General features: G+C 37.9%; 1 protein-coding gene across 1 annotated transcript in view; it reads left to right on the top strand.

Annotated features, from left to right (window-relative positions):
- LOC124591296 ((E3-independent) E2 ubiquitin-conjugating enzyme) overlaps nt 1–27,271 on the top strand; it is a 234,699-nt gene that overhangs the window by 120,692 nt on the left and 86,736 nt on the right. Inside the window, exons 8-10 of the mRNA XM_047131723.1 lie at nt 11,001–11,294; nt 17,670–17,827; nt 22,542–22,750. Of these exons, the coding sequence (XP_046987679.1) occupies nt 11,001–11,294; nt 17,670–17,827; nt 22,542–22,750 (661 nt within the window). The remainder of the gene's footprint in view (nt 1–11,000; nt 11,295–17,669; nt 17,828–22,541; nt 22,751–27,271) is intronic.

The following is a 27,271-nucleotide window of genomic DNA, read 5'->3' as shown; positions in this document are numbered from 1 at the left end:
TTCTGTCAATCAAATTTTCTCACTAACACAAGCACGAACTATGCTTGATAAACACACCAATTTGCTTCGTACGCAGTCAAATATTTAGCAAGCATAGTTATATATTACAATTTGTTCGCTTGTTTATGGGAGGCCATAATAGATTGAGTTCTAGACCCCATGCCTTGTTTTAATTGAAACCTTCATTCCTGTATATTAGTTTTTCTGACAAAGTACTTGTTAAGCTCCTTTATTATACTGTTCCAGAAAATTTGTGTTTACATTATGATACTGTTCTTATTGTATTTAATTTTTTAATTATATTCAAGGCAGTGCTCAGTGACGACTGATTTGCTTGGTTGTTTCAGTCGGGTGTGTAGCTAATGTTTCTTGCATCTCTCCTCAACCCTTCTGATAGTGTGACGCCATGTAATACATGACACATTCACATGGAATGCGATACACACCCAGCATTTGGAGACCTAAGTTATCTTTCAAATTACAAAGAAAACTTTTTATCTTACTTGAGCGGTACAAAATATACTGTATGCCATTATTTTGTAGGAGATTACCAGTTTTTCAAGTATTGGACCATCATAAGATAGATAGAAATTATTGGGGTTTCATCCTTGCTCTCAACCCTGACCTCGTTTTCGTGTAGATTGTGCTGGGCCTGATACAGAACTATCCTGGTACCAGTAAATGGGGTATCACCAGTCGTGTTGAGATTTCACGCAGCAGCATCTGGCATATCCTGCATCCATGTGCTGTAATATATCCAGTTCATGCAGTTACTGGAAAATGACAATTTTGCTCCACGAGTGGCCTTTGTATGGTGGTAATAACAGATGTGCATAACAGATCCCAGTTCCCCAGCCAACATTTTGTTCACTGATGAGGTGACGTTCATGTGGGATGGAGTGTTCAACCACCCACAACACGCATTTGCGGTCTGAAGAGAATCCCAGAGGCTCTTTTAATTTAATGTATGGGCCAATTTCATTGAAGACCACCTCGTCGAGCTGTACTTGTTGCCCCAGCATTTGACAGGGCAACCTATCTCATCTTTCTTCAGCAAGTATTGCAGTAGCTATAGGATGACACTTATGTACCCATTGCTGTGTGTTCTGCCATATAGTATCAGCATAATGGGACACCTCACGGTACAGCCTTGATGTGCATCACCACCTGAATGCAACGTATCGTTAACACTGGCTCGGTCGGAGTGGTCTGGTGCACTGACCAGCAAGATCGCCAGACCTCACTTCCTATGGCACTATGTCAAGACAGTGATGTATAACACCCCCCACCCCCAATGCGTTGTGGCAGCTACTGGGGAAGTCTGGGACATGCTCGGTGTTTTCTAGAACATCAGATCTTCCATGCACTGGGTATGTGAGGCCTGTGTCACAGTCTGGGGTCATAATTTCAAACACCTTATTTAATGATGATCTTTTCTGTTTCTTTTTCCTATTTCTTGGTTTCTGCTGTACTATGCATGATGAACATGTTTCCTCGCCTTGTTTATGTCCTTTCTTTCTTGTGTGTTTTGTGTCAGTACTGTACCAGGAAAACATTTCCAACTGTGTGCTGCTATGTGATTTTCCATCTTGTATGTGTACTCTATCTGTCCTGAATGTTTGTAAGCACTGTACTGAAACACCCTGTATCATTATACAGGATGTATAAAAAAGAAGCACCCCATATAAAAATCATAACTGTTATTTGAGCATGAACAATGTGCTGTTGGAAAGAGCAAACTCTTGATTTTTAAATGGCTCCTGCTAGGTAGTAGCATTGTGCGCCAATTTCAGCTCTAGTAAAAATTGTGTCAGTACAACAGAAAGCCTTTTGTGGTCTACATTTTGCCCAGTACAAATCAGTGATAACTGTCCAGCGTGAGTTTCATACTAGCTGTGGTGTGGTTTGTGTTAAGGTAAATTGCCGGGCTGTCCCTGAGCGTCTGACAAAGATGTCAAACGCATCCACCATAGTTTCACAAGGAGTTCACAGAAATCCGTTAACTGTGCAGCTAAACAGCTCAACATGTCCACGGTGTCCATGTGGCATGTGTTGCAGCAACGTTTACACATGAAACCATATAAAATTCAGTTACTGCAAGCTGTTCGTGAAGGTGTCAATGTCTGGAGTTCTGTAATTTCGTTCTTGGTAAGATGGAGGATGACATTTTTCTTCCATGCTTAGTGTTTAGTGACAAGGCAAGATTACATTTAAGTGGAAAAGTGAACCATCATAATGTGAGAATATGGGGGTATGGAACTACCATATGAAGTTGTACAACATGAGAGGGACTCTCCAAAATGTAATGTGTTTTGTGCAATTCCCTGGGAAAAGGTGTATGGTCCATTTTTCTTTGCTGAGAACACTGTTACAGGAAGCATGTATCTCGATATGCTTGAGAACTTTATTTTCCCACAGTTGGAGACTGATTCGAACAAATTCTGGAAGTGCGGGATTTTTTAAATCAAAGGATTACTGAACAATGGGTCGGTCACACTGGACCAAATGATTCAGCCTTGCATTATTGGCTTCGAAGGTCACCGTACGTGACTGTATGTGATTATTTCTTGTGAGGTTTATGAAGGATTCTGTTTATGTGCCTCCATTACCAACAACAATGAATGAACTGAGACTTCGCGTAACAGCAGCTGTGGAAGCTGTAACTCAAGACATGCTCGTTGCAGTGTGGGAACAATTTGAATACCGCATTACATCCCCTGGGGGGGGGGGGGGGGGGGGGGTTATAAAAAAAAAGCTTTTTTAATTTCCCATTCATCAAAACAAAATTCATTGTATATGTTTATTAGGTTCAGAACTATAGACATGCCAAATCTGATGATTCTGTTTAATACACCCTGTAATATATTATGAACAAACTGATGGTGTGGCAAGGGGTAGTCAGTTATTATCTGTTGTGGCAAACATATATGTTGAACAGTCGAGGAGAGATAAAAGGAATGTCAACAACACTCCCAACTAAACACTAAACAAATCGGCTGTTGATGAGCAGTGCCTTGAATATAATCATGAAATGAAATACGATGAAACTAGTATTGTGATGCTTAAGCCTGATCTCTTGGATAGAATGATAAAGGAGCCTCTCAAAATAAAGACATCAGAAAACTTAATAAACAGGAACGGAGGCTTCAGTTAAAACAAGGTTGGGGTCCACCACTCAATTTATTTATGTATGCCAGCCATCACATCCACCAGAGCTGGAAAACGCTGAGAGAATTTATGTCTTATGGAATACGAGTGCAGGCTCTGAAAAGCAAAAGACTATCAAAGGGCATCATGAGCATCTAGTATCGAGGTCAGCTATAAATAGTGGCACAGGTCCAACAATAGTTCCCTGTCTGGTTGTAGCCCAAGCAGCAGGTACTTGTAACAGCACAACTTGCAGTACCCGAAGGAAGGGGCTGGAAGCAAACCATCAATCAATCACACCAAGAAAATGTGAGTGGTTGTACATACATTATTACATGACCTTGCCAAGGGCTTCAGGTGGCCAGAAAAAAAGTTCTGCTTCAAAAACTAAAATATTTTAGCCTTAGTGACCCCCTCTTGCATGGACAGGGACCTGCCTTCATAGAAAAAAGTAGAGGGTAACATTGACAAACTGCACCACAGCAGGAAAACTGAACTAAAAACACGAGGGTATATAAAAATGTGGGGCGTCGCAGTGTTTGCTATTGGGCATCATTATATGACTAACCTATGTAAATTGACTTCAGAAGACTCTATAAACAGCAATGATGTCTCATTGTGCTTAGTTGAAGAACAACATGCCAACTTATTTCACATATTTGGAATAAGAATAGTTTGTAAAGTACACAGACATGTTACACAGGCTTCTTCAAACATTATAGAATTCTCACACCTACTTTGCAGTCCATTATCCCCTTAAATGCAATAATGTAATGAAAGTTGCTACTCACCATATAGCAGAGATGCTGAGCCACAGGAAGGCACAACAAGAAGACTGTCAAAAGGGCATTTGTCAAAAATAGACGAAAAACACACACACATGGCCATAGTCACTGGCAGCTGGAGCCAACTGCCTGAGACCATGATCATCTGTGTGTAGTTGTGTGTGTGTGTGTGTGTGTGTGTGTGTGTGTGTGTGACATTCCTTTTGTTGTGTCCTTCTGCGATTCAGTATCTCCACTCACCACTATACAGTGAGTAGCAACTATCCTTTTCATAGTATTGTTACATTCCATCCTGGATTTTCCATTGTTTGATTTTCCCTTAATCGTGTTTTTTATGGGAAAATTTCTGATCCAGATGAAACGTTATTTACAAAACTACAATACAGGGCACAAGTGATTTCTGTGTGAACTTTCCTTTCTTGTCTAGAGTTCGTGCTTTATTCTGGAGCAAAGATCTTCAGCAAGGTACAGTCTGACATAAACCAAGAAATTGAGAACTGCTAAAAAATGAAATTAAAAGCATCCTTTATGAGCCTAGTCTCAATTTTTTATTCTAGATCCAAGGACTGAGAATTCCTGTTAGCTAACCAAGAAATTGTAATACTTATTTTAAACAGCCATCTGTTCTTTTGACACTTTGGTAACAACTGTTTAGTGACAATTGTCAGTGTGGTAATGTAGATATTAAGTTGGCAACAGAAAATGCAGCACTCGTTTAATATAAAGCAACAACCTTTCGTCCAAAGAAGTGGCTTTCCTATTAATTTTGCTAGGTTATATTTACTTTTTGTGAGCATAGCTTATCAGTTCAACAATAATTATTAGTGATATTTCTATAATCTGTTTGACGTTGTTAACAGACATTTTGACCTGTTTTAATATTCCTGAAAGTTCTCTTTTGTGGTGTGATTCATGTTCCATGATGAGTGTATGGCTATTTTTAAAGCACCTTTGGTACAACCATAAAGTCTTATACACTGCCTGGGATTTCAGCTAATCTAGAAAGGGAACGGTTAACAATTCAGTATCTTCAAAACTTTGAGATTCAGTCTGCTATGTGAGATAAAAAAAGAGATGTTAAGTTACTGAGTGCAACGAAGTCAAGATGCTGAGGGGAAATAGACATGTTTGAAAAGTTCTCAGAGTCTGAGGAGTGCGGATGGTAAGATATTGGCATGTTTGTAATGAAGTGAGACAGTTTCAGATGTCATCTTTCTATATCATATGTTCTGAATGAGATAAGTTTAAAAAATACTCAAATTTACACGTCATTTGTTGATTTTTTGCGCATTGAAACTTAGCAAAAGCAAACCACTATTCCTGTGGACTACTATTTCAACTCCTCATTGAAACCCATGCTTCATCATCCATCAAGCAATGAGGAGAAGAAAGAAAACAATGTCCACATCTACGTTGTCAGAAATTCCTGTGTATCAGCACTGTTTATTTTTACAGTCAGCTACTCCACCAGTACAATAGTATGGGGACACTATACAGGGGGTCCCAGGAGAAGTGGTCAGTATTCAGTGAAAAGACAGGAACAGTCATTCGTAGCACAGAAGTCTAGTAAACAGGGGCTCTAAAATGCATATCTTCATCCTTGATAATCTGAAATAGGCCAACTTCTGCAGGAGGAATTAGGACCAGAATACCAGGTCACAAATTTTTTTCAAACCAAGTGCTAGTCTGGATCAGGTGACAGAGGATTTAGATTCACTCTGTAAAGGATTTACCAGGGAAGACACCGTGGTTATTGTGGGAGGGCCAGGGAACGGTATTGACAGAGATCCTGGGTACAGTATAGAGTGTGACCTGGTAAAGATTGCGTCGGCATCGAGACACACCAATGTTGAATTTGTATCTGTCCTGAGACGCCATGACTGGCCTCATTTGAACTCTTCTGTAGGGAGAGTTAATTTGGAGTTGGAACGGCTGCTTGGGTCAGGTGCAGGGGCTCATATTGGTGTGGTTCCTGTTGATTCTCTCAGTAGGTGGGACTATACCAGGCACGGCCTACATCTCAACAGGAAAGGGAAGGGTAAACTGGCTGCGGTAATAGCAGGAAATTTAAAGGGGGGAGGCACTGCCATGAATGGTAAAATACCAGTGGTTACAGGTGTTGGAACAGCACCTTTTTTAGGATAGATAAGACAGAAAGATGTCAAGTTCTACGAGAGGTCAAGATTGAAACAAATCTTCAGTTTAGGAAAGAAATTAAACAGCACAATTCTAGCACATTGGATCACCAATCACAGCTGTCAATTATAAATTTTCGCCAATCACCAGAAATTTTATCTCCACCAAGTTGTATCTCAGTGCTGGGTAATTGCATCGATGAATTAGTCACCCAACCCAGTTGACATAATCTGCCTCTCTTAACACCATGTGACCACTGGTATAGGAACTAGGCCTAAGCACAATGAGAAACTCAGACAGGAGAGTACTGCAAATGTTAGAATAAGGAAAGGTTCTCATAAAAGTATAATTTAAAAAAATGTAAGTATATTTCATCAAAATATTGGGAGTTTAAAGAATAAAATAGATGAGCTTCTGGTTTGTTTAGAAGATTTAGAAGCTGAGGATGAAGTAGATATACTATGCCTGTCTGAGCATCACATTGTTACTGATATGGATAAGGTAAATGTAAGTGGATATAAGCTCTCTGCACATGTAATTAGAGAAAATATGGAGAAAGGAGGAGTTGCCATATATGGTCAAAAGTTATCATTGTGCAGAAAGTATAGAAACAAAAAAGTTTTGTATAGAGAAACATATAGAAGCATGTGCCTGTGAGCTTAAATTAAATAAAGGCACATTTATAATTGTAACTGTACATAGGTCCCCATCGGGAAATTTTCATCTATTTCTGAAAAACTTGGACTCCTTGTTGTGCTACCTGTCAGACAGGGGGAAGCAAATTATTATTTGTGGGGACTTCAATGTAGAGTCTCTGAAAGAGGGTAATAGGAAAAATGACCTTGAAGCATTACTTGGTTCTTTCAATTTGACACCCGTTATTGATTTTCCTACTCATGTGGTAAATGATAGCAGCTCACTGATAGAAAACTTCTTTATAGACCAAGATAAATTTAACCAGATAAATGCTCAGCCTGGATCATGGTGCACAGCTAGTTACAATATATGACATAGCTCCATTCAGCAGTACTAAAATGTCCTCCAAAGTAGTACGTTCAGTCAACGATTTAACAATTGCAAATTTCAGGGAAAGCCTACAGCAGTTAGACTGGGATGAGGTGTACCATGAACCTGATGCCAATTTAAAATATAATTTATTTCATGACACTTTTGTAAATGCATTTGAAAGCTGCTTCCCCAAGAAAATAGTTAAATATACTCGTAAAAAACCATATAACAAACCATGGCTTACTAAGGGTATAAAAATATCTTGTAACCGGAAAAGGGAAATGTATCTGACAGCAAGAAAGAGTAGTGACCCAGAAACTATCAAACGTTACAAAAACTACTGTGCTATATGAAGAAAAGTTATTAAAAAATCCAGAAGTATGTGTATCATGTCTGAAATCAGCAACTCTGATAATAAAATTAAAACAATTTGGAATATTATTAAAAGAGAAACAGGTCAACCAAGAGCACAGGAAGACAGTATTACCATCAAATTGAATGAAAACTCTACGAACAAAAAGTCAGAAGTAGAAAATATTTTTAATAATCATTTTCTAAATGTTGTGGATATAGTAGGATCCAGGTGTTCATTAGAAGATGCTAGGCTGTTAGTGGAAGAGGCCATACCTATACAATTTGATACAATTGAAATCTCACCCACTTCTCCCTCTGAAATTAGGAAAATAATAAACTTGCTTAAAAGCAAAAACTCACATGGAATTGATAGCATTTCCAGCAAAATACTAAAAGCTTGTTCTCAGCAGGTAAGTAAGATTCTCAGCCACCTGTGTAATAGCTCTCTGGAACAGGGCATTTTCCCTGATAGACTGAAATATGCTATTGTTATACCTTTGCATAAAAAAGGGGATAGATCTGATGTCAACAATTACCTTCCAATCTCCCTCCTAACAGCTTTATCCAAAATTTTTAAGAAAGTAATGTATTCAAGAGTAGCTTCACAAATCTGTAAAAATGAAGTACTAACAAAATGTCAGTTTGGTTTCCAGAAAGGTTTTTCAACAGAAAATGTGATATATGCTTTCACCAATCAAATTTTGAATGATCTGAATAACCGAACACCACCCATTGGGATTTTTTGTGATCTCTCAAAGGCTTTTGATTGTGTAAATCATGAAATTCTGCTAGACAAGCTCAAGTATTGTGGCATGAGTGGGACAGTGCACAAATGGTTTAATTCGTACCTAACTGGAAGAGTGTAGAAAGTTGAAATAAGCAGTTCTCATAATATGCAAAGATCAGCACATTCCTCAAACTGGGGAACTATCAAGAATGTGGTTCCACAAGGGTCGGTCTTGGGTCCTTTGTTGTTCTTAATATATATTAATGACTTGCCATTCTATATTTATGAAGAGGCAAAGTTAGTTCTCTTTGCTGATGATACAAGTATAGTAATCACACCTGACAAACAAGAATTAACTGATGAAATTGTCAATAATGTCTTTCAGAAAATTACTAAGTGGTTCCTTGTAAACGGACTCTCACTGAATTTTGGTAAGACACAGTACATACAGTTCCGTACAGTAAATGGTATGACTCCATTAATAAATATAGACCTTAATCAGAAGCATATAGCTAAGGTAGAATATTCAAAATTTTTAGGTGTGTCCATTGATGAGAGATTAAATTGGAAGAAACACATTGATGATCTGCTGAAACATTTGAGTTCAGCTACTTATGCAATAAGGGTCATTGCAAATTTTGGTGACAAACATCTTCGTAAATTAGCTTACTACGCCTATTTTCACTCATTGCTTGCATATGGCATCATATTTTGGGGTAATTCATCACTGAGGAGTAAAGTATTTATTGCACAAAAGCATGTAATCAGAGTAATAGCTGGAGTCCACCCAAGATCATCCTGCAGACATTTATTTAAGGATCTAGGGATATTCACAGTAGCTTCTCAGTATATGTACTCTTTTATGAAATTTGTTATTAACAACCAAACCCAATTTAAAAGTAATAGCAGTGTGCATAACTACAATACTAGGAGAAAGGATGACCTTCACTATTCAAGATTAAATCTAACTTTGGCACAGAAAGGGGTGAATTATACTGCCACTAAAGTCTTTGGTCACTTACCAAATAGTATCAAAAGTCTGACAGATAACCAACAAGTGTTTAAGAAGAAATTAAAAGAATTTCTGAATGACAACTCCTTCTACTCCATAGAGGAATTTTTAGATATAAATTAAGGAAAAAAATAAAAAAAATAAAAAATAAAAAAAAAAAAAAACAAAAAAAGAAAATAAAAAAATTGTTATATTAACTTAATTATGTTGTTAAATTAACTTAATTATGTCATGTACTGGAAAATTTGACTCGTTCCACATCATTACGAAATATCGTATTCATGATCCGTGGAACTAGTATTAATCTAATCTAATCTAATCTAAAGGTCTCTTCTAGTGCATGATTTTCGTTTTTTGAGAGGTGGCAGTATGGGCCAAAACAAGAAAAAGACTCTTTTAACATGGGCTGTAAAGTATATACCTTAAGAGGTGTGGGAACTTTATTAGATACTGTGAAACACATTTCTTCTGCCGAACAATGGCTCATAACTATTAAGGATGCATTTCAGAGCCCATGTTTACTAGACTGTATTGCTTCGAATAATTGTTCCTGTCTTATCCACAAGTATTGACCATTCCTCCTGGGACACCTTGTGTTACTTGCATGTGGTAATATATATGTGGTAATTGTGAATATACGTATATCTCTAAAAACACAGATGATGTGACTTACCGAACGAAAGTGCTGGCAAGTCGATAGACACACAAGCAAACACAAACATACACACAAAATTCAAGCTTTCGCAACAAACTGTTGCCTCATCAGGAAAGAGGGAAAGACGAAAGGATGTGGGTTTTAAGGGAGAGGGTAAGGAGTCGTTCCAATCCCGGGAGCGGAAAGACTTACCTTAGGGGGGAAAAAAGGACAGGTATACACTCGCGCACACAAAGGAGTCATTTCAATCCCGGGAGCGGAAAGACTTACCTTAGGGGGAAAAAAGGACAGGTATACACTCGCGCACACATACACATATCCATCCACACATATACAGACACAAGCAGACATCTGCTTGTGTCTGTATATGTGTGGATGGATATGTGTATGTGTGCGCGAGTGTATACCTGTCCTTTTTTCCCCCTAAGGTAAGTCTTTCCGCTCCCGGGATTGGAATGACTCCTTACCCTCTCCCTTAAAACCCACATCCTTTCGTCTTTCCCCTCCTTCCCTCTTTCCTGATGAGGCAACAGTTTGTTGCGAAAGCTTGAATTTTGTGTGTATGTTTGTGTTTGTTTGTGTGTCTATTGACCTGCCAGCGCTTTCGTTTTGTAAGTCGCATCATCTTTATGTGTGTGTGTGTGTGTGTGTGTGTGTGTGTGTGTGTGTGTGTGTGTGTGTATATATATTAAAACAATTCAAATTAATTTAATATTGATATATATATCTGTTTTCCTAGCCACACTACCCTTACTTCTGTGGTACACTATATCCGTAAATGTGGAAAAATGGAAATGTCAGTTGGAACTTACTTCTCTCTTTTACTGCCCATACTGTGGTAATACTTTGGTGGTGATGGTGGTCTAGGAAACTAAGTTTCATCATAGTGAGTTAACAAATTTCAAATTGTTACTGGCAACCCGCCTTGGTTTCACATGGAAAGCACTTAGTATCTATGGCCGGGTGACTTGTCTAGCGTAACAGTTATAATTTATATACATGAACCTTCCTCGTGAATGAGTCTATGTATTAATGAAAACAGTATAATCATTACAGTAATTTGTGAAATTAGCCTTCATGTACAGACAGAAAATGATGTGTGGACTTTAATTCAAAGTATGTAGTTATTATTACAATAAGTTTTTTATTTATTTATTTTTGTTTTCCCCATAGCAGGTATGATGGAAGTTATACCAGCTGCAGAAAGGAATGGTACTGAAGGTGGAGATGAAGAAGAAAAAAAACAGCAGATTGTCCCCCAGGAACAGCTGGTCCAAGAGCAACATCAGGCTGTTCCAGTGGCACCTGTCTCCAATAGTGGCAACCCCAGTTTGCTTCCACCTCCGCCACCACAGACAGCTGCATCGCCTGAACAGCCAAGTAGCATGTCTGACTGGGATACGGAGGACACTGCTAGCATATCAGACACAGCTTCTGTTAGCAGTGGCTGTAGCTCTACTGGATCACAAGGTGAAAAATCTATTACTTACATTGATAAATGGTTAGTGACTCCTGGACTAGATAGCATCGGTTTTGCCATTTTCTTCTTTCCATCTGCTGTGAGCTAATAGTATGATGCAATAATAGAACATATTCTGAGCTCAAATATAATAAGCTATCTATAACATAGATCATGTGAAACCTGACTCGCTCTTTTCTCCGATGACATCCTGAAAGCCAGGGGTCAAGGCAGTCAGGTAAGTGCAGTATTTCTTGGTTTCCGAAAAGCATTTGACTCAGTACTACACCTTTGCATATATCAAAAGTATATGGGGTATCAGACGAAGTATGTGACTGGGTTGAGGATTTGTTGGTAGGAAGGATGTGGCATGTTATCTTGGATGGAAAGCCATCGACAGGAAGTAACTTTGGGTGTACCCTGTGGAAGTGTGTTGAGTCTCTTGCTGTGTATGTCGTGTATTAATGACCTTGCAGACAATATTAGTAGTACCCTCAGACTTTTTGGAGGTGATGCTGTTATCCACAACGAAGTACAGTCTGAATGGAGCTGTACAAATATTCAGTCATAGTGGTGCAATGATTGGCAACATTTCTTTAAATGTTCGCAAATGTAAAATTTGACAGTTCAAGAAAATGAAGGAAAAAAAAAAAAATGGTATCCTATGACAGGTTTGTTTGACCTATGGGAGAGTGTCACTGAGATTTTGAAAGAACTGAACTGGCAGAATCTTGAAGATAAATAGAAACTATCCCCAGAAAGTCTCAGACAAAGTTTCAAGAACTGGCATTAAATGATGACTCTGGAGATATTCTACAACCTCTACATATCGCTCCCATAGGGATCATTAAGATAAGGCTAGATTAATTACAGCACACACAGACATTTAAACAATACTTTTCCTAACTCCGTATGTGAATGGAAAGGGAAAGAGCCATAATAGCAAGTGTAGTGGAGCATACTCTCTGCCATGCACATCATAAGTGATTCGTAGAGTATAGATGTAGATGTAGAGTAATTATATTGGTCGAGTGTAAAATTAATAATTAAATGGTTCGATTTGAACCTTCCAATCAGCTTTGAGATACATAGCTTATACTAAATCTTTGTATGTTTGGGGAACCACCATTCCACTCAATGGTTCCAGTTTCATGTCTGAACTGGATTTCAGTCAGAGAAAGCCAAAGGTATATAAATTCCAAAATGACTTTGTCAGTTGAGTGTATCTAGTGTTCCTGTATTGACAGTGCCATTATCAGGTAGTAAATGTTAGCAAAGAAGATCAAAACAAAGTTAAAACAGTCACACTATTGAATTTTTTAGCTCTGTTTCACTGATTCGGGAGTAAATTTTAGTCAAAGTACCAATGTGTAGTACTATAAAGATAAAGCAATCTGAGATCCTTGGTGTTAAGGTTATTAACTTGAATGTGTGATCAGGTATAATCGCATTTTAGTTCGTAGAATAGCAAATTGTATGTACACAGAAGTTGCTTATGGAAAAAGTCTTTGTGTGCAAAAGTGCAACCTGTAAATATTTGATAGGAAAGAGAGAGGTCTGCTATTGGATAGTGAATTTTCTGTCAGCGTGAAAAATTTAAGGAACTACCAAATAAGTAATTCATTCACAGCTGCCATTGAATATGCTGTTCATAAAAATAACAACAGTTTTCAGAATACACTTCAAAAGTTACACTTTAAAATGTGACAGATTTAACAATGTAATCATTTGTGAAGGAGAAGACATGCTGGCAGAGAGCATACTACACTACATTTAAGAAAGAAAATAAACATTGAAATTAAAATAGCTTTTGGTTTGTTGTGAGGATCTATGATTTCATACATGGTGATTAAATATGAGCAAAATGTTCATGTCGAAGAAGTGTCCCCAAACAGTAATGCATATTTATCATTAATCATTGCTACATGTTTAGCTGCTTTTTTGTGAATGCTAAAAGCAAACGTTTACCAAAATATCTGACAGTTCAGGTAATAAAGCAGGTTTCAAGTTTGATTTAAAATCATTTCTTCTGGACAGATATTTCAATTTGAGAGATGCATTCTTAATTACAAACTGATACCCTGTAACTAGTCTTAAGTATGGGTGCCGGAGTAGATTTAAAAGACATGTCCATGAAGTTAAATTTAGGCTAGTGTGCCATTTAGGAACTGGCAAACGATCAACAAGCAGTATCCACAATGATGTAGCAATTATGTCTATGTATTCTGTACACTGAAAATAATTTGGGAGTGAAAGTACCAGCTTACCATACAGTAGAAGCACTGAGTTGTCGACTGGTGCACAAACAAGACGGAAGACTTTGCTAGTGTTCCAACGAATGCTTTTTTTGGGGTAGATCCCCACCCCCACTCCCACCCCCTGCCCCTGCCTGAATGGAAATGTTATGACAGCTGGATACGCAGTGCCAGGACTGCAGTTCAGCAGATACTGTCTGGTGAAGGTATATGTTGGATTGGGCGGGGGATCTTGCTAGGGTTTAAGGATTTAAACTACATGTTATCATGCCCAGAAGTGAGGGACATCCTACCCACAATCCTTTCCATCTATCCTGAAGTGGTATGCCACTGCCCACCCAATCTACACAATATCCTAGTCTATCCTTTTGCCACACATTTCCATATCCTTACAAAACCTGTTAAATTTCTCCCACCCAGCACATTCTGCTCCAGTCCAGTCACCAGCTTATCCTATCTCATCAGAGGCAGGGCCACATGTAAAAGCAGTTATGACACATAGCAGCTCTGCTGTCATGTGTGCACAGCATTTTATGGGGACATGACCATCAAACGATTGTCCACTTGAATGAATGACTGTTGCCAAGCTGTAGCCGAGAGTGGAGTTGACCACCCAGTAGCAGAACACACTGCTGAGCATAACAAGCTTGATTCCAATGGCTGCATCGCAACCTGAACCATCTGGATACTTCTTCCAAGTACCAGCTCTTCTGAACTACATAGATGCGAATTATCCTTGCAACCGAGTCACAGTCCTGAGAATTCATCTGAAAGCCAAAGATGGTCTTAGTATTGTTTGTGCACCTGTTACCAATTTGGTGCCACTACTATCTGGTGAGTTGTTACCAAAACTCTTAAATTATAGACATTCTATCACAAAATTTGTGCTGTAAACTGGCTCATTCCACATAATTTCGATAAAAAAACATCATTCAGATAATCTGTGGAAAATTTTAACTAACCAACTATTCTGCAGTATGACTTCCACTTTACTAGGGACCTCTGTTGCCATTGTTGGAAATGACCTAATAGTTTCACAGTGCAAGGCCATCATTTTTAGTGTGATGAGACAAAGAAAAACAGTTAGCTCGTTCAGAGAAAACAGGACAAGATTTTGTACATTACTAGGATACATGATGTGATTGATCTGTTGAGTAAAACTGAACATCATAATAGTGATTACCTTGAGCTATGATGCATTTGAAGGGAAAAAAGTTATTGCCATATTTTGTGGCAACTTAGCGAAATAAGAAAATATGAGAAATTATTTTGTGATTGCTTGTAGAGTTTAATTTTTTAAATTTTATTACTGGTCTGTAATAAATTTCATATAAAAATTTATTATGTTTTTGTTGTTAATAGTGATTAAAATATTGTTAAAAATCTGCAATCATTCAATTTTGAAGCTTGATGTTGAGCAAGGGCAGCCTCCCCTCTATCCTAGCTACGAATAAATCAGCATATGCATGCTTCATTATCACCATTGTTATTATTATTGTTAGTATTACTGTTACTATTGTTATTGTTACTTGTTTATCAGCTGTCTCCAAATGAAATTCATACAGAGGTACCACTTCAATTACTCTCACTATCACATCAGAGGTTTGATGAGAGTGTTAGCTTTTAGAGCATATGACTGAGGAGAGAGTGAAATCTGAAACTAATAGCATAAACTTTCAAATTATAGTACGAATTGCTCTGACTAAAATTTAAGCACAGTTGTGCATGTCATGGTGTTTATATGCTTCTATATCAGGTTAGTGTAGCTCATTGTCATTAAGCAGATCTGTTACCCAGAACGTGATAGTATAGTGGCAGCTCAGGAAGGTTGATTTTTACTTCATTGGATACAAAATCGGTCTTTCATGTAAAGATTTTATTTTGCAAAGAAAAACTCAAGTCAGTCTCTATGGTACAAGCATTGGAAAACATTTTGTTTGTCCTATTGCAATGATTTTGAAGAACTGACCTTGAAAACTGATTCTTAATCTTAACAGTTCGTTTTGTGGATGCGAAAACTGCTTTTGAGTGTGCTCTGTGGAGTAAGAGTTAGTTAGGGTACATGAACTATCGCAGAGGCACCTAAAATAGTCAATAATCACAACTATACTGGGTCTTGCAGTCTTACACTTTGTGTAAGGTTTCTTGTTTTACAGACTGTAGACATCGGTATATCAGTGAGTTATTGGACAAACTGAAGCCGCATGAATGAAACGACATTTAATTGTGGTCCTTGTGTTTGGGTACATCCTGATTCAGAACATAAGGTGTAATTAGGTCATATCAAAGAATTTCAGGCTGGATTAAACAGTTGTGTAAAATGTAATAATGGAAGAGGATTTTAGGCAGTAGAATGTGATATGTTTCGTTGGAGGAGAACGTCACTTGTCTTCTCAAAACCTCATGCCCCAGGACCTGTCTTACACGTTTATACTCATCTGAGGTTGGTTTGATTTCCATAGTTCTCTGTGACACTATTTGATAGTTACTGAATGACACTGGATTATTCTCAGTGAGAACCATTTTGAAACACATTCTTCCCAAGAATCACAATCGACCACAACATGTTTGCCATTTTTAAGGAAAATTTGTACTTTGAAACAAGCCATCCTCACTGATGAGTTAAATATGACAATAGCTGGACCACCCAGTATGTATGGATTTCATGGAGCCAGTTTGCCCCACACTACACATTTACCATTGAGAGAACTGCTTACATTTAATTATTCAGCAGAGCTGACATGCTTAATTGCATTAGTGGTACCATCAGTCTTAATAAGGATCAAGCTATAATGGAACTGCTGATGTCACACAGTCAAAGGGTACAAGAGGATGTACATGTGATCCAGTTTTTAACAAGATTGCTCAGCCATCCATATCGCTAAATGTGATGACGATCATATGGAACAGGGTGAAGCAGCTTCTCAGATATGGTTTGCCACAATTTTCCATGATTGGAAGCTGCATTCCGCATTTCTGTACTCTTGACACAAATTAGTGAGGGATGTGACCCATTTATCTACTCTTCATGATATTAATTCCTTATCACTTATGTGGGATACCTCTCATTGGTAGCATCTGGGTATAATGTTCACACACGAAAGAAAACTAACCATTTTAAGGACCAGTAACACTAGAAAAAGTAATAGGTGAATCATTTGCATAATAAGTGTTATAGAATACATTAATTTAATGAAATGGGATCAAATATCAGTCATTACTTCTGCACTTAGGATAAATGGAAATGTCGTGTGGCTAGGGCCTCCCGTCGGGTAGACCGTTCGCCTGGTGCAGGTCTTTCGATTTGACGCCACTTCGGCGACCTGCGTGTCGATGGGGATGAAATGATGATGATTAGGACAACACAACACCCAGTCCCTGAGCAGAGAAAATTTCCGACCCAGCCGGGAATCGAACCCGGGCCCTTAGGATTGACAGTCTGTCACGCTGACCACTCAGCTACCGGGGCGGACTGCACTTAGGATACATGCATGTCATGTCATCTAGTTAAGCTCCTGATGTATGGGATGCCTGCCATCTCACACAATAACAGGTTGTCTTATGTGTTACTGTTACAGACATATCTTACATATCTGCCTATCGATGTCAGCCTGGTATTTGAGCAGAACACAGAAAGCTATAGCAAATATTCTACTCTAATTACATGATTTTTTTTCATTGAATTTGTTCAAAGGAATCCACAATTCATAAGGTGACTTTCACAAAAGTAATATTCATGTGTTTATGATTTCAGCTTCATTGTTTGAAATTGCAGCTTTAGCCCGTGAAGCTTTAAATGTGCATGTCTCAATTTTTCTGACCTTGAGGGAGGTTACATTAATTCAAGATATCATTTCTAATCACTCATCAATAGGTAATTTACTGTTTTTACATAAAAGAAACCATATGTATGTCACCATTTCGTTTTGCCAATAAGATATGATTTAAAAATGAAATTTGGAAAGGATTTACAAGACTCTGAAACAGGAATACCACTTACCAGACTCTGATAATTAACAGTTGCCATCTCATGTCATGGAATGGTGGCGTTGCTAACTCATAACGTAATGTCATGTCACTGCCTAATTTAGTGATGCTATGACATAAGTTTTATATTTGTGCTTTGTTTAGGCAAAAAGAAACGGGGCCCAGCCTTGATGACAAAAGTTTTAAAGAAAAAGAAGCTTCTCCGTACTCGGAAACGTGCTCCCCCTGTACAGTTGACACCTGGAACACGTGTTGTTGTAGAAACACTTTCAACTTCTTCAGTAGCTGATGTGGTGTGGCAGGTATGTATTAAAGATGCATCTGTGTAATATGTGGATTGGAATGGCCACTCAAAACATGAGCTTGTGCAGGAATATTTCTTGCAGGCACAGTTAGCTGCTGTAGGAGAAGGTGTAATTAAGAAGAAAATATTAATTTGGTGAAATACTCAAGTGATTCAGTAAAATAAAATATTCTCTCTATTTGCTAGTAGTCTGAATTTTAATAATTTGCATGTATCATAGTGTGGCCTAGAAAATGAATTCATCTCTGATGCCTTATTAATTTTGCCATTGACAGTCTCCTGAGTGTTAATTTCACTAATTGGGAACAGCTGCAAGTTTCTTGCTCCATGTTAATATCTGCAACAAACTTACTTCTCCTGTTTCTCTCTTAATAAATAAAATACTAATTCCAGCAGGGTGAGAATTCGTTTTGTATGCTCACAATATTATAGACAGGGTGTATATGCCCCAGGAAAAATGCAGGAATTTTTTCATCGGAGAGAAATCTGGGAAAAACTCTGGAAATTTTTAGAATTCCAGGAATTTGTCATTGTTCTAGTTAAATTTTGTAGTTTCAACTGGTAATGACTGATACTGTAACGAAGAATTTTACTTCGGTTTGCTACTGCAGCAGTAAAACATAAACAAGAGAATAACACTAAAATAAAACTTCAAATGCAAAGAAAATGCGCCATTTACAACAAAAACTGTGGTTTACACACAAGCATCCACCAACAACAAAATGTGTCAAAGACTATGCAATATTTCATAACAACAGACTGCTTTTCATGTCGGATCTAAAAGATTGTGGGCCTCGTTTTGATGAGTGTGATGTAACAACTGTTTACATTTGTAGCAGGTCATGGGAAAACATTGTGAATAGTGGTTTGAGAAGTGTTACTTTCAAAGTAAATTTCCTTTTACCCAATTTGAATTATGTTGTGTGTTGTGTGATGAGGTTCTTAAATTGCAGGGCACTAGACTTTCATTCAAAACTTAACACTGAGGATCAGCCATTTCGAAAAACGTTTTGCCCAGAAGACCAGACATATATGCCCTAATTTAAAATTTTACTGGCACATTTGTTTTTGATGTATCCTAAAGAGTAACACATGCCAAAAAAAGATCAAGGTTCAAGGTTAGTTTTTTGTATTTATTTTAGTTCTTTCATAGATTACAAATTATGCTATAGAAATGGCGGAAAGTATAATTGTTCTTCAAAAAAAGTGTGAAGTGAGTTATTGAACAGTTTCACATGTAATCAGCTTTTCTGTGGAAATGTCTGAGTGCTCATTGGAACATGTATTCAGTCAGGTAACCAGGGTGTATACGACCCGGGAAAAACCAGGGAATTTTATCATCCGGCAGAAAACGGGGAAAAATCCGGGAATTTTTTAGAATTCCAGGAATTTTTCGTTATTTTAGTTTTCAGTTAATTTTTTTGTAATATTGACTTGTAAGAACTGATACTCTAACAAAGTATTGCCCAGGTGTGGAAATATCGTAGATCCGGAGTTGATGCGCAGAACAGTCTGAATTATAGTGGGGAAGTGTGTAGTCTCCACGTGACCCGTGTTTACATTTAGTGATTTTGCTGTTTCCTCTTCATTTACTGCTCGCCCGTCAAATGAAAACAAAGCGGATTTCTGTGACCGGGAGCTATCGAGTGAATTAAAATACATTCACATAATTATGAAAGACTAAAACACGTTGTTAGCTTCAGATTTTATTTTATTTCCACATTTCTGACATTAATCACCTTGCAGAACAATGAAGTTATTTTTATCGGTTTGCTAAAGAAATTTGGCTTTTATTAATCTTTCCTGCTGAGGCAGCAGTCAATGTATTTGAATCAAAATGTTTAATTCTACACTATTGGCTAGTTTCAACTGCACGCTGCATTTAAAGTGCACGTTTTCATCTTAGTGCACATATGGCATTATGCCATAATAAAGAACCAAACATGAGAAATACAGTACTGGTACTGCAAGAAAATCCCGAAAACCACACTGAAAAGCTTAATATCAGGTCGAGGCCTATTTCATTGGGAATCTGGACATATGAATGTACACTTTAAGTGTGCAATTTAAATGTGCACATTTTAGTGTGGTTCACGAAATTCCGATGCTTTTGGAGTATCCTCTGATGTCTTGTTTCTTTTATGACATAATGTAAGATCTTTTAATTTTTTACATGTACGAACATACGGTCTTCCTGCATCATCGTAGCCACGCAAGCGTGGTCACGCCTGTTATCTGGCTCTCCCTGAATGGAATGAACCTGTTTCTAACATGTCGTGGGAAAATAATGTGAATGGTGGTTTGAAAGCGTTACTTTAACAGTAAATTTCCTTTTACGCAAGTTGGACTATGTGCGAGAATGTATGATGAATTTCTTAAATCACAGAGTGTTTGACTCTCATTTAAAAATCAACTCTTTGGTGACGATCCATTTAGAGGAATTTTGAGCCCAGAAGATCGAACATTTATATCGTTATTATGAGCAAATTGATGTAGTACTACGGGAAGCCCTCTTTCCTCTCTGGTAACTAATTTATTTGTGGAAAACTTCAAGGACAAGTCAATGGACTCGACAAAAATTGGGCTGGCACATTTGTGTTATATATCCTGAAGTGTAACACGCGCAAAAAACATTAACATTATGTGTGAAAGCTTAGCTTCTCTTGTGGTATGTAAAAGCTTTGTTTTTCTAGTAGCACCACTACATATATTAATTTAAAACATTAACTTTTCCTGTTTGTGTATTTGCGCTACTTAGCAGTGATGTTACTATTGGCTGAGTACATCACGTGTCCTATGGTCTCAATATCCGCTGTCATGTTGTCATTGGCTGGCGAGATCGTGTGACATGAGCTATGACTGGCTTACAAAAGCGCATCTCAATTTCGATTTCAATGGTTTGGAAAGTAACATGTGGTGTTTGGTGGAATACGAATTCATACTTTCGTAATACGAAAATATGCAGCGAACATGTTGCTGCCCTTCAAAGATCTTTCCAAAACATGTTTTTTTCCCCAAGTTTTGTTTTCTAAAGTGCCAGGAAATTCTACGTCTGTGTATAAAAACACAACCATTCAAGGGATTGATAAGTTGTACAATTCCGAGGGAAGATCTACTGTCATTTGACATGGAAAAAGTGTGTTTTCATCCGGGAGAAACTGTATTTTTAACAAGGAAATCTGGGAAAAATCCGGGAATTTTTTTTTCCTTGTCCTTGTATACACCCTGGTAACCCATGAAATGTTTGATGCACAGCAGTGAAATTTATAAACGTGCTTGTCAGAAATATTCTCCTATTTCAATTTAATCTGTATTCTTGTAATCCTGGCTAACCATGCCCTTGGAAAAAACAGCAAAAATTTTCTGCTGACCAATATTATATGAGAGAGCTTAATTTTTCTTGTAGGTATATTGTGTGTATATTAATTTAAACCATTAACTTTCCCTGTTTGTGTGTTTGCACTACTTAACAGTGATGTTATTGGCTGGCTACATCATATGTCCTATGCTCTGAATATTTGCTATATTTGGATAGTGAGATCATGTGACGTGAGCTTTAGTTTGCAGACCAAAGCACATTGCAATCTCGATTTCAGTGCTTTGGAAGCTACTGTGCTATATTTGGTGGAATTTGTGTTCATATTTTCATAATACAAAAATATGCAGCATAAATGTTACCTAGCATCAAAGATCTTCCCATAACACATTGTTTTTTGTCTGGCTTTGTTTCCTAAAGTGCTGGGAAGCTCTATGCCGGTGTGTGAAACCTTAACCATTCAAAGGATTGCTAAGTTTTACAGCTGTGAAGGAAAATATATTGCCACCTAACACAGAAAAAACGTACTTTCATGAAGGGTATAGTGTATTTTCATTCAGGAAAAGTGCATTTTCATCTGAGGAAAATGGTATTTTTAATAGGAAAATTTGCTCTCCCCCCCCCCCCCCCCACCGCCACCCCCCCCCCCCAAATATGCAAAGCTGTATATACCTTGCAATTACTAATTTTGCAACTGTGGTTATAATGTGCTGCGTTAAATATTTGTTAGGAAAATGGTATAGATAGTACATTTGTTTGAAAAAGACAACATGTTTCTAACATTTATCTTGATGCCAGAGTGACAAAAATGTTGCAGATGTTCTTTGCAAGGGCTGTTACTCATGTGAAGCTGTTTTCCTGGCTCCATTATTTGACTTGCTTGCAACTAGTCTTTTTTAAGTAGCCTTCATTTTTGTGTGGGAGAGTAAAATAATTTATAAAAGGAGCTGACTTCTTTTTATCAAGTGACATATTGCAAAGAATAAATATTTAATTAAAATGTGATTAAAATTCTGGTAGTCATTGGTAGACATTTTCTTTTGTTCACTGTAATGTAAGTTTCGTGTTGAAGATATTTGCGACAAAACATTTAGTAATGTAATGTAGAAATATGGCTTTATTGGCTAATATATGTAACGCAACCTACTGCAGTACCTAAACAGCAGGACAAATGTCATTACCTGAAAATAAATAAAAATTGTTGACTAATGGCATGCAGTATTTGTTCGCTGACTTATCATAGGAGCAGCTGTTGCAAAGATATTTTTTTTTTTTTTTTTTTTTTTTTTTTTTTTTTTTTTTTTTTTTTTTTTTTTTTTTTTTTTTTAGTCTTGTGGATGTTCTCAGGAAAGAGGTAATGCATTTATTATATTTTAAGCTGCTTTTCTTCCTCTAGGATGGTTCTGTAGAGTACAATATTCCATCAACTGAGCTGTATCCAATACACCATCTGGATGATCAAGAATTCTTTCCTGGAGATTTTGTGATTGAAAACAAGGAGGATGCATGCATGAGAGTGTATGGTGTTGTTCAAAGTGTGGACCATGCTGGACGTACTGCCACTGTCAAATGGTTCAAGACATATGCTTCTCTCGAAACTCCACAGTAAGTGTCTCTAAAATAATTGAAATTAAGTTAATGATGTAAATTAAGTTAAACTTTGTCTGTTGAACTACACATTCATAGTCTTTAATGTCACGTAATGAGACATAAATATTGGTATGCTTAATTACATAGACTTGTTGGTACTCATTTACAAATAACAGATAATAATTAGGAAAAGATCTCTTAGATGACGGAGGCTTTGTAGAAAGCTCTTATATCAGCAGACAAATATAATACAGGGTATCTCATACTCTGAGAGTACTGGTGGTTTCTTTTCAGTTTTTTGTGAAGTTCAGATATTGATGCTAGATATCATTACTGCAACTGCGCCAAGCCCGGGGCCTCCTTGTCTGTATGTCACTGGGCCAGGTCCTCAGACAGAAACACAGTGCACATGTCTTTTGTACGGTGTGACTGAGTGTTTATGTGTTTTGGTTTGTTTTGTGTAGAGTTTCATATGGTATGGTATACACAAAGGATCGAGGAGTTTTTTTTGTGTTGAACTATGCAAAAACAGAATCGTATGTGGAATGTTGGCTTGAATTCACATGAAAATTTCCCGTGTGCATGTTCTCAGTGATTCGACAATGCGCACATTAGTGATGAAATTTCAAGAGACTGGATCTGTGTTACACAAACGAAGACCTAGAGAACCTAGTGTTTTAACCGAAAATAAACTAGATAAGATGGGGGAGGCCTTGGAAAGAAGTCTGAGAAGATATCTGCTGCGCCATTTGGCACTCCATACTGGTGTGTCAAGAGCATCTGCTCACAGAGCTGTACACAAACTGAAACTGAAACCACACAAAATAATGGTAGTGCATCAGCTGAGAAACTCGGATACTGTTGCTCGACATTGTTATTGCAGCTGGCTGTTACAGTCTGTGCACAATGGGGAAGTTCATTCTGAGAAGATTTTTCCGAGGAAGTGTGGCTGCATTTGTCGGGATATGTAAATTCTCAGAATAGCTGACGTTGGAGCTCCAAAAATCGTTATGAAGTACATCAACAACCTCTGCATGATGTGAAAACGGGGTGCGGTGTGCAGTTAGTGCAAGACAGATTATTAGACCAATTGTTTTCCACAGAACAATACGCTCTGACAAATATGTGAACAATGAACTGCATCCTCCCCTCCCCCCCCCCCCCCTCCCCGAGAACTAACACCTAATGAAAAGGTGTTTGGTTATTTCATGCAGGATGGTGCAATACCGCACATTGCCAATGCTTCTGTGACAGCAATATGAATTGTTTTAGATGATAGGATAGTTTATTGGCCTCCCCGTTCTCCAGCAGATGTAAATATGCGAGGCTTTTATCTTTGGGGAATGGTAAAAGATGAGGTGTATGCAACCAATCCCCATACACTCGAAGAGTTGGAATCAAGGTTCGGCTAGTCGTTTCCCACATTTTGGCAGCCAAAATTTGTCAAGTGTTTGCTATCTTGTTAAGGAGACGTCAGGTTGCTCTGACCACAGAGGGACATCATTTTGAGCACCTACTGTAAATAAAGGTAAGCATAAGTTAATCTGATGGCAGCGTTGCTTATGCTTAGCACCCATAGCCAGTGAACCCATCGCTGAGAGACAGGCTAGGGTAGGAACGAGGAAGGGAATGATTCCACCCGATGTCGTGGGGATTGGTAGAACCGTGGGTGATTTAATCTATCTTTTCTTTCTCGCTCCTTTCTCCTTTAGGGCACTTTCAGCTGCATACAACGCTATCAGGACACAGTTTGTCATGCACCCTTTAGTTGTCATCTTCTTCCTTAGCATCCTACATGCAGTGTTCGTAACTTGGTTGAACTGCTTCACACCCAAGTCAAACTTAACTTTACCAAGCATAGTTTTTTCAACTGCAATTGCTGTAATGCATTGACCTGTACCAATATCCCTCTGCTTAGCGGCAGATTAGTGTCAAAGAGTCAGTGACGGTGGCCAGTGGCCATGCCGCTTGACCCGTGGACCAGTCCCAGGCGTCTCTTATGAGACACTCAGTATATGAGCACAGAAGTGGTCTGTAATGGGTTTATGAACTGCAGTATAGGCCATTTTATGAGGATTGTTCAGATAGTGTTAGTACGAGTGCTATCCACAAAGTACATTACATTTTGCAATTAAAAATAAATAAAGTATTGGAAATTTTTATTATTATATACAGATGAAAGCCACACATAAATACTACTTTTCTACATAGTTGCCATTTAAATTAAGGCACTTACCGTAGCGATGGATGAGCCTGGAAATTCCTTCGTCGTAAAATTCGGCCGTCTGCGCCTTCAACCACATGGTTACCTTTTCTTTTGGGACAGAAAAGGTGTGATTTTTGTGGATTTCCTGGGAAGAGGCACTACAATAAACTCTCAAAGGTATTGCCAAACTATGCACAACCTCAGAAGAGCAATACAAAACAAGCGCAGGGGAAAGTTGGGCTCAAAGATCTTCCTGATTCACGACAACGCCCGGGCCCACACAGCAAATACCACTCGTGAAGTTCTCGAATCTTTTAAGTGGGAGTTGTTTCCTCATCCGCCGTACAGTCCTGACCTGGCACCGAGCGACTTCCACTTATTCCCAGCAATGAAGAAGTGGTTGGCTATGCAGCGTTTTGATGACGACGCACAGCTTCAAGAAGAGGTAACCACGTGGTTGAAGGCGCAGGCACCCGAATTTTACGACGAAGGAATTTCCAAGCTCGTCCATCGCTATGATAAGTGCCTTAATTTAAATGGCAACTATGTAGAAAAGTAGTATTTAAGTGTGGCTTTCATCTGTATGTGATAAAAAAAATTTCCAATACTTTATTTATTTTTAATTCCAAAATGTAATGTACTTTGTGGATAGCCCTCATATTTTGTGTAATGTTGTTAAATACTTATAAGGAGTGTAAATCCAGATTTGTATGAAAAAGCAAAAAGTTTGTGGATCTTTATTGAGTTGTGCCCTATCAAAGCACTTGAAGAAGAAGCCAAAGTAAAAACACTTATCAAATCCATCTTAACAAATTTCTTAATTTAATGATTATTTTTCTATATGTGGTCATGATTAAACTTGCATAAGAAAAACATTATTGAAAATCATTTCTTTTGTGGGTTGGTTTCTAAGTGTAATTGAGCAAAAAATGCTACTAAGGAAAAATCTAATTGTGTACCAGAGATCCATTAAAAGGGGCTTTACTGTGTCTAGCTTAGATGTTGATGGTGGTTAAAACAAAGTAACAGAAGGAAAATTGAAATAAATTGTCTTTGTTAACATTCAGATCTATCTTTTTGCTGCAAGAGTTGAAATTTATGTTTACATTTCCAGCCCTACTTGTTGTGGTTAATGGATACACATAAACTGTAACAATTTCAACAGAAATTTCACTAAAGTTAATCATCATTTTTTATACTGTAATTTTATGATTTTGACAAACTTAGCTTTTATTTTCTTCAGTGATATAGTAAACATCAGTTGGTTGTCAGAAATTTGTTGTAATCTTTATGACACAATATGAATTTTATGTTTAAAGTACATCGCCTTTTTGGACACGCTATTTTTGAAATAAATTTGCTTAAAACACTACAATAATGGAAATTTTGATGGGAAACAGTATACAAAATGAGGATACATCTCTGATGCATAGAAACATGTAACATTACAGAAATGTTAAGTTTGAGATACTGCTTCTTTCATAGAGTATGTATGTACTCTCCGTCCACAGACATCCGCCCCACTCACCTGGGGCCACAGTGACATTGACTGTTTACAGGCTTGGGTTTGATAGGAGTGGTTTGAGAGTAATGACATGTGGCGTTTGGAAGGGATAACATACATGTGGTAAGGAGAAGGCGTTGTAGAGATAGTGGGATGTATGGTAGAGTGAGAGACAGTTTGCTCTCAGCAGAAGCAATTAAAAAGGTACTATAAAGGAGACATTCACAAACCTGTAAGTTTTGTGAGTGAACAGTTGTGTGTCAACTATTTTTTTTAAAAAAAGAAAGAACTAGGGATGAAACAAATTGCAGTGCTTTCTGATTTAGACATAATTGTCCACAGCTTGTGGTGTTGTGGTAGCGTTCTCGCTTCCCGCGCACCGGGTCCCGGGTTGGATTCCCGGCGGGGTCAGGGATTTTTCTCTGCCTCATGATGACTGGGTGTTGTGTGTCTTTCATCATCATTGACTTGCAAGTCGCCGAAGTGGCGTCAGCTAAAAAGGACTTGCAATACGGCTGTCGAACTTCCCCGCATGGGGCCTCCCGGCCAACAATGCCATACAATCATTTCATTTCAGACATAATTTATTCATTCAGATGCTGCAGTCTGAGCTCACCCACATTACATATCTTCCCTCACTCTTTCATTTGTCATTGATTCCCAATTGTGCATAGTGCGTTACCTGTAATGTTTTTTCATTATTAATTAGACACATCATTGCTTAACTTCCCTTGTGTGATTAATTTCATGTATACCGCAGTTTTTGAGTTCTATCACCTGTTCACTTGAAAACCTTAGAATGACGTCACCAAAATTATATAAATAT

The sequence above is a fragment of the Schistocerca americana genome, chromosome 2 (genome assembly GCF_021461395.2).
Source record: "Schistocerca americana isolate TAMUIC-IGC-003095 chromosome 2, iqSchAmer2.1, whole genome shotgun sequence".
Lineage (NCBI taxonomy): Eukaryota > Metazoa > Arthropoda > Insecta > Orthoptera > Acrididae > Schistocerca > Schistocerca americana.
The sequence above is the reverse complement of the archived record's forward strand: the minus strand, read 5'-3'. Positions and strand labels throughout refer to the sequence as shown.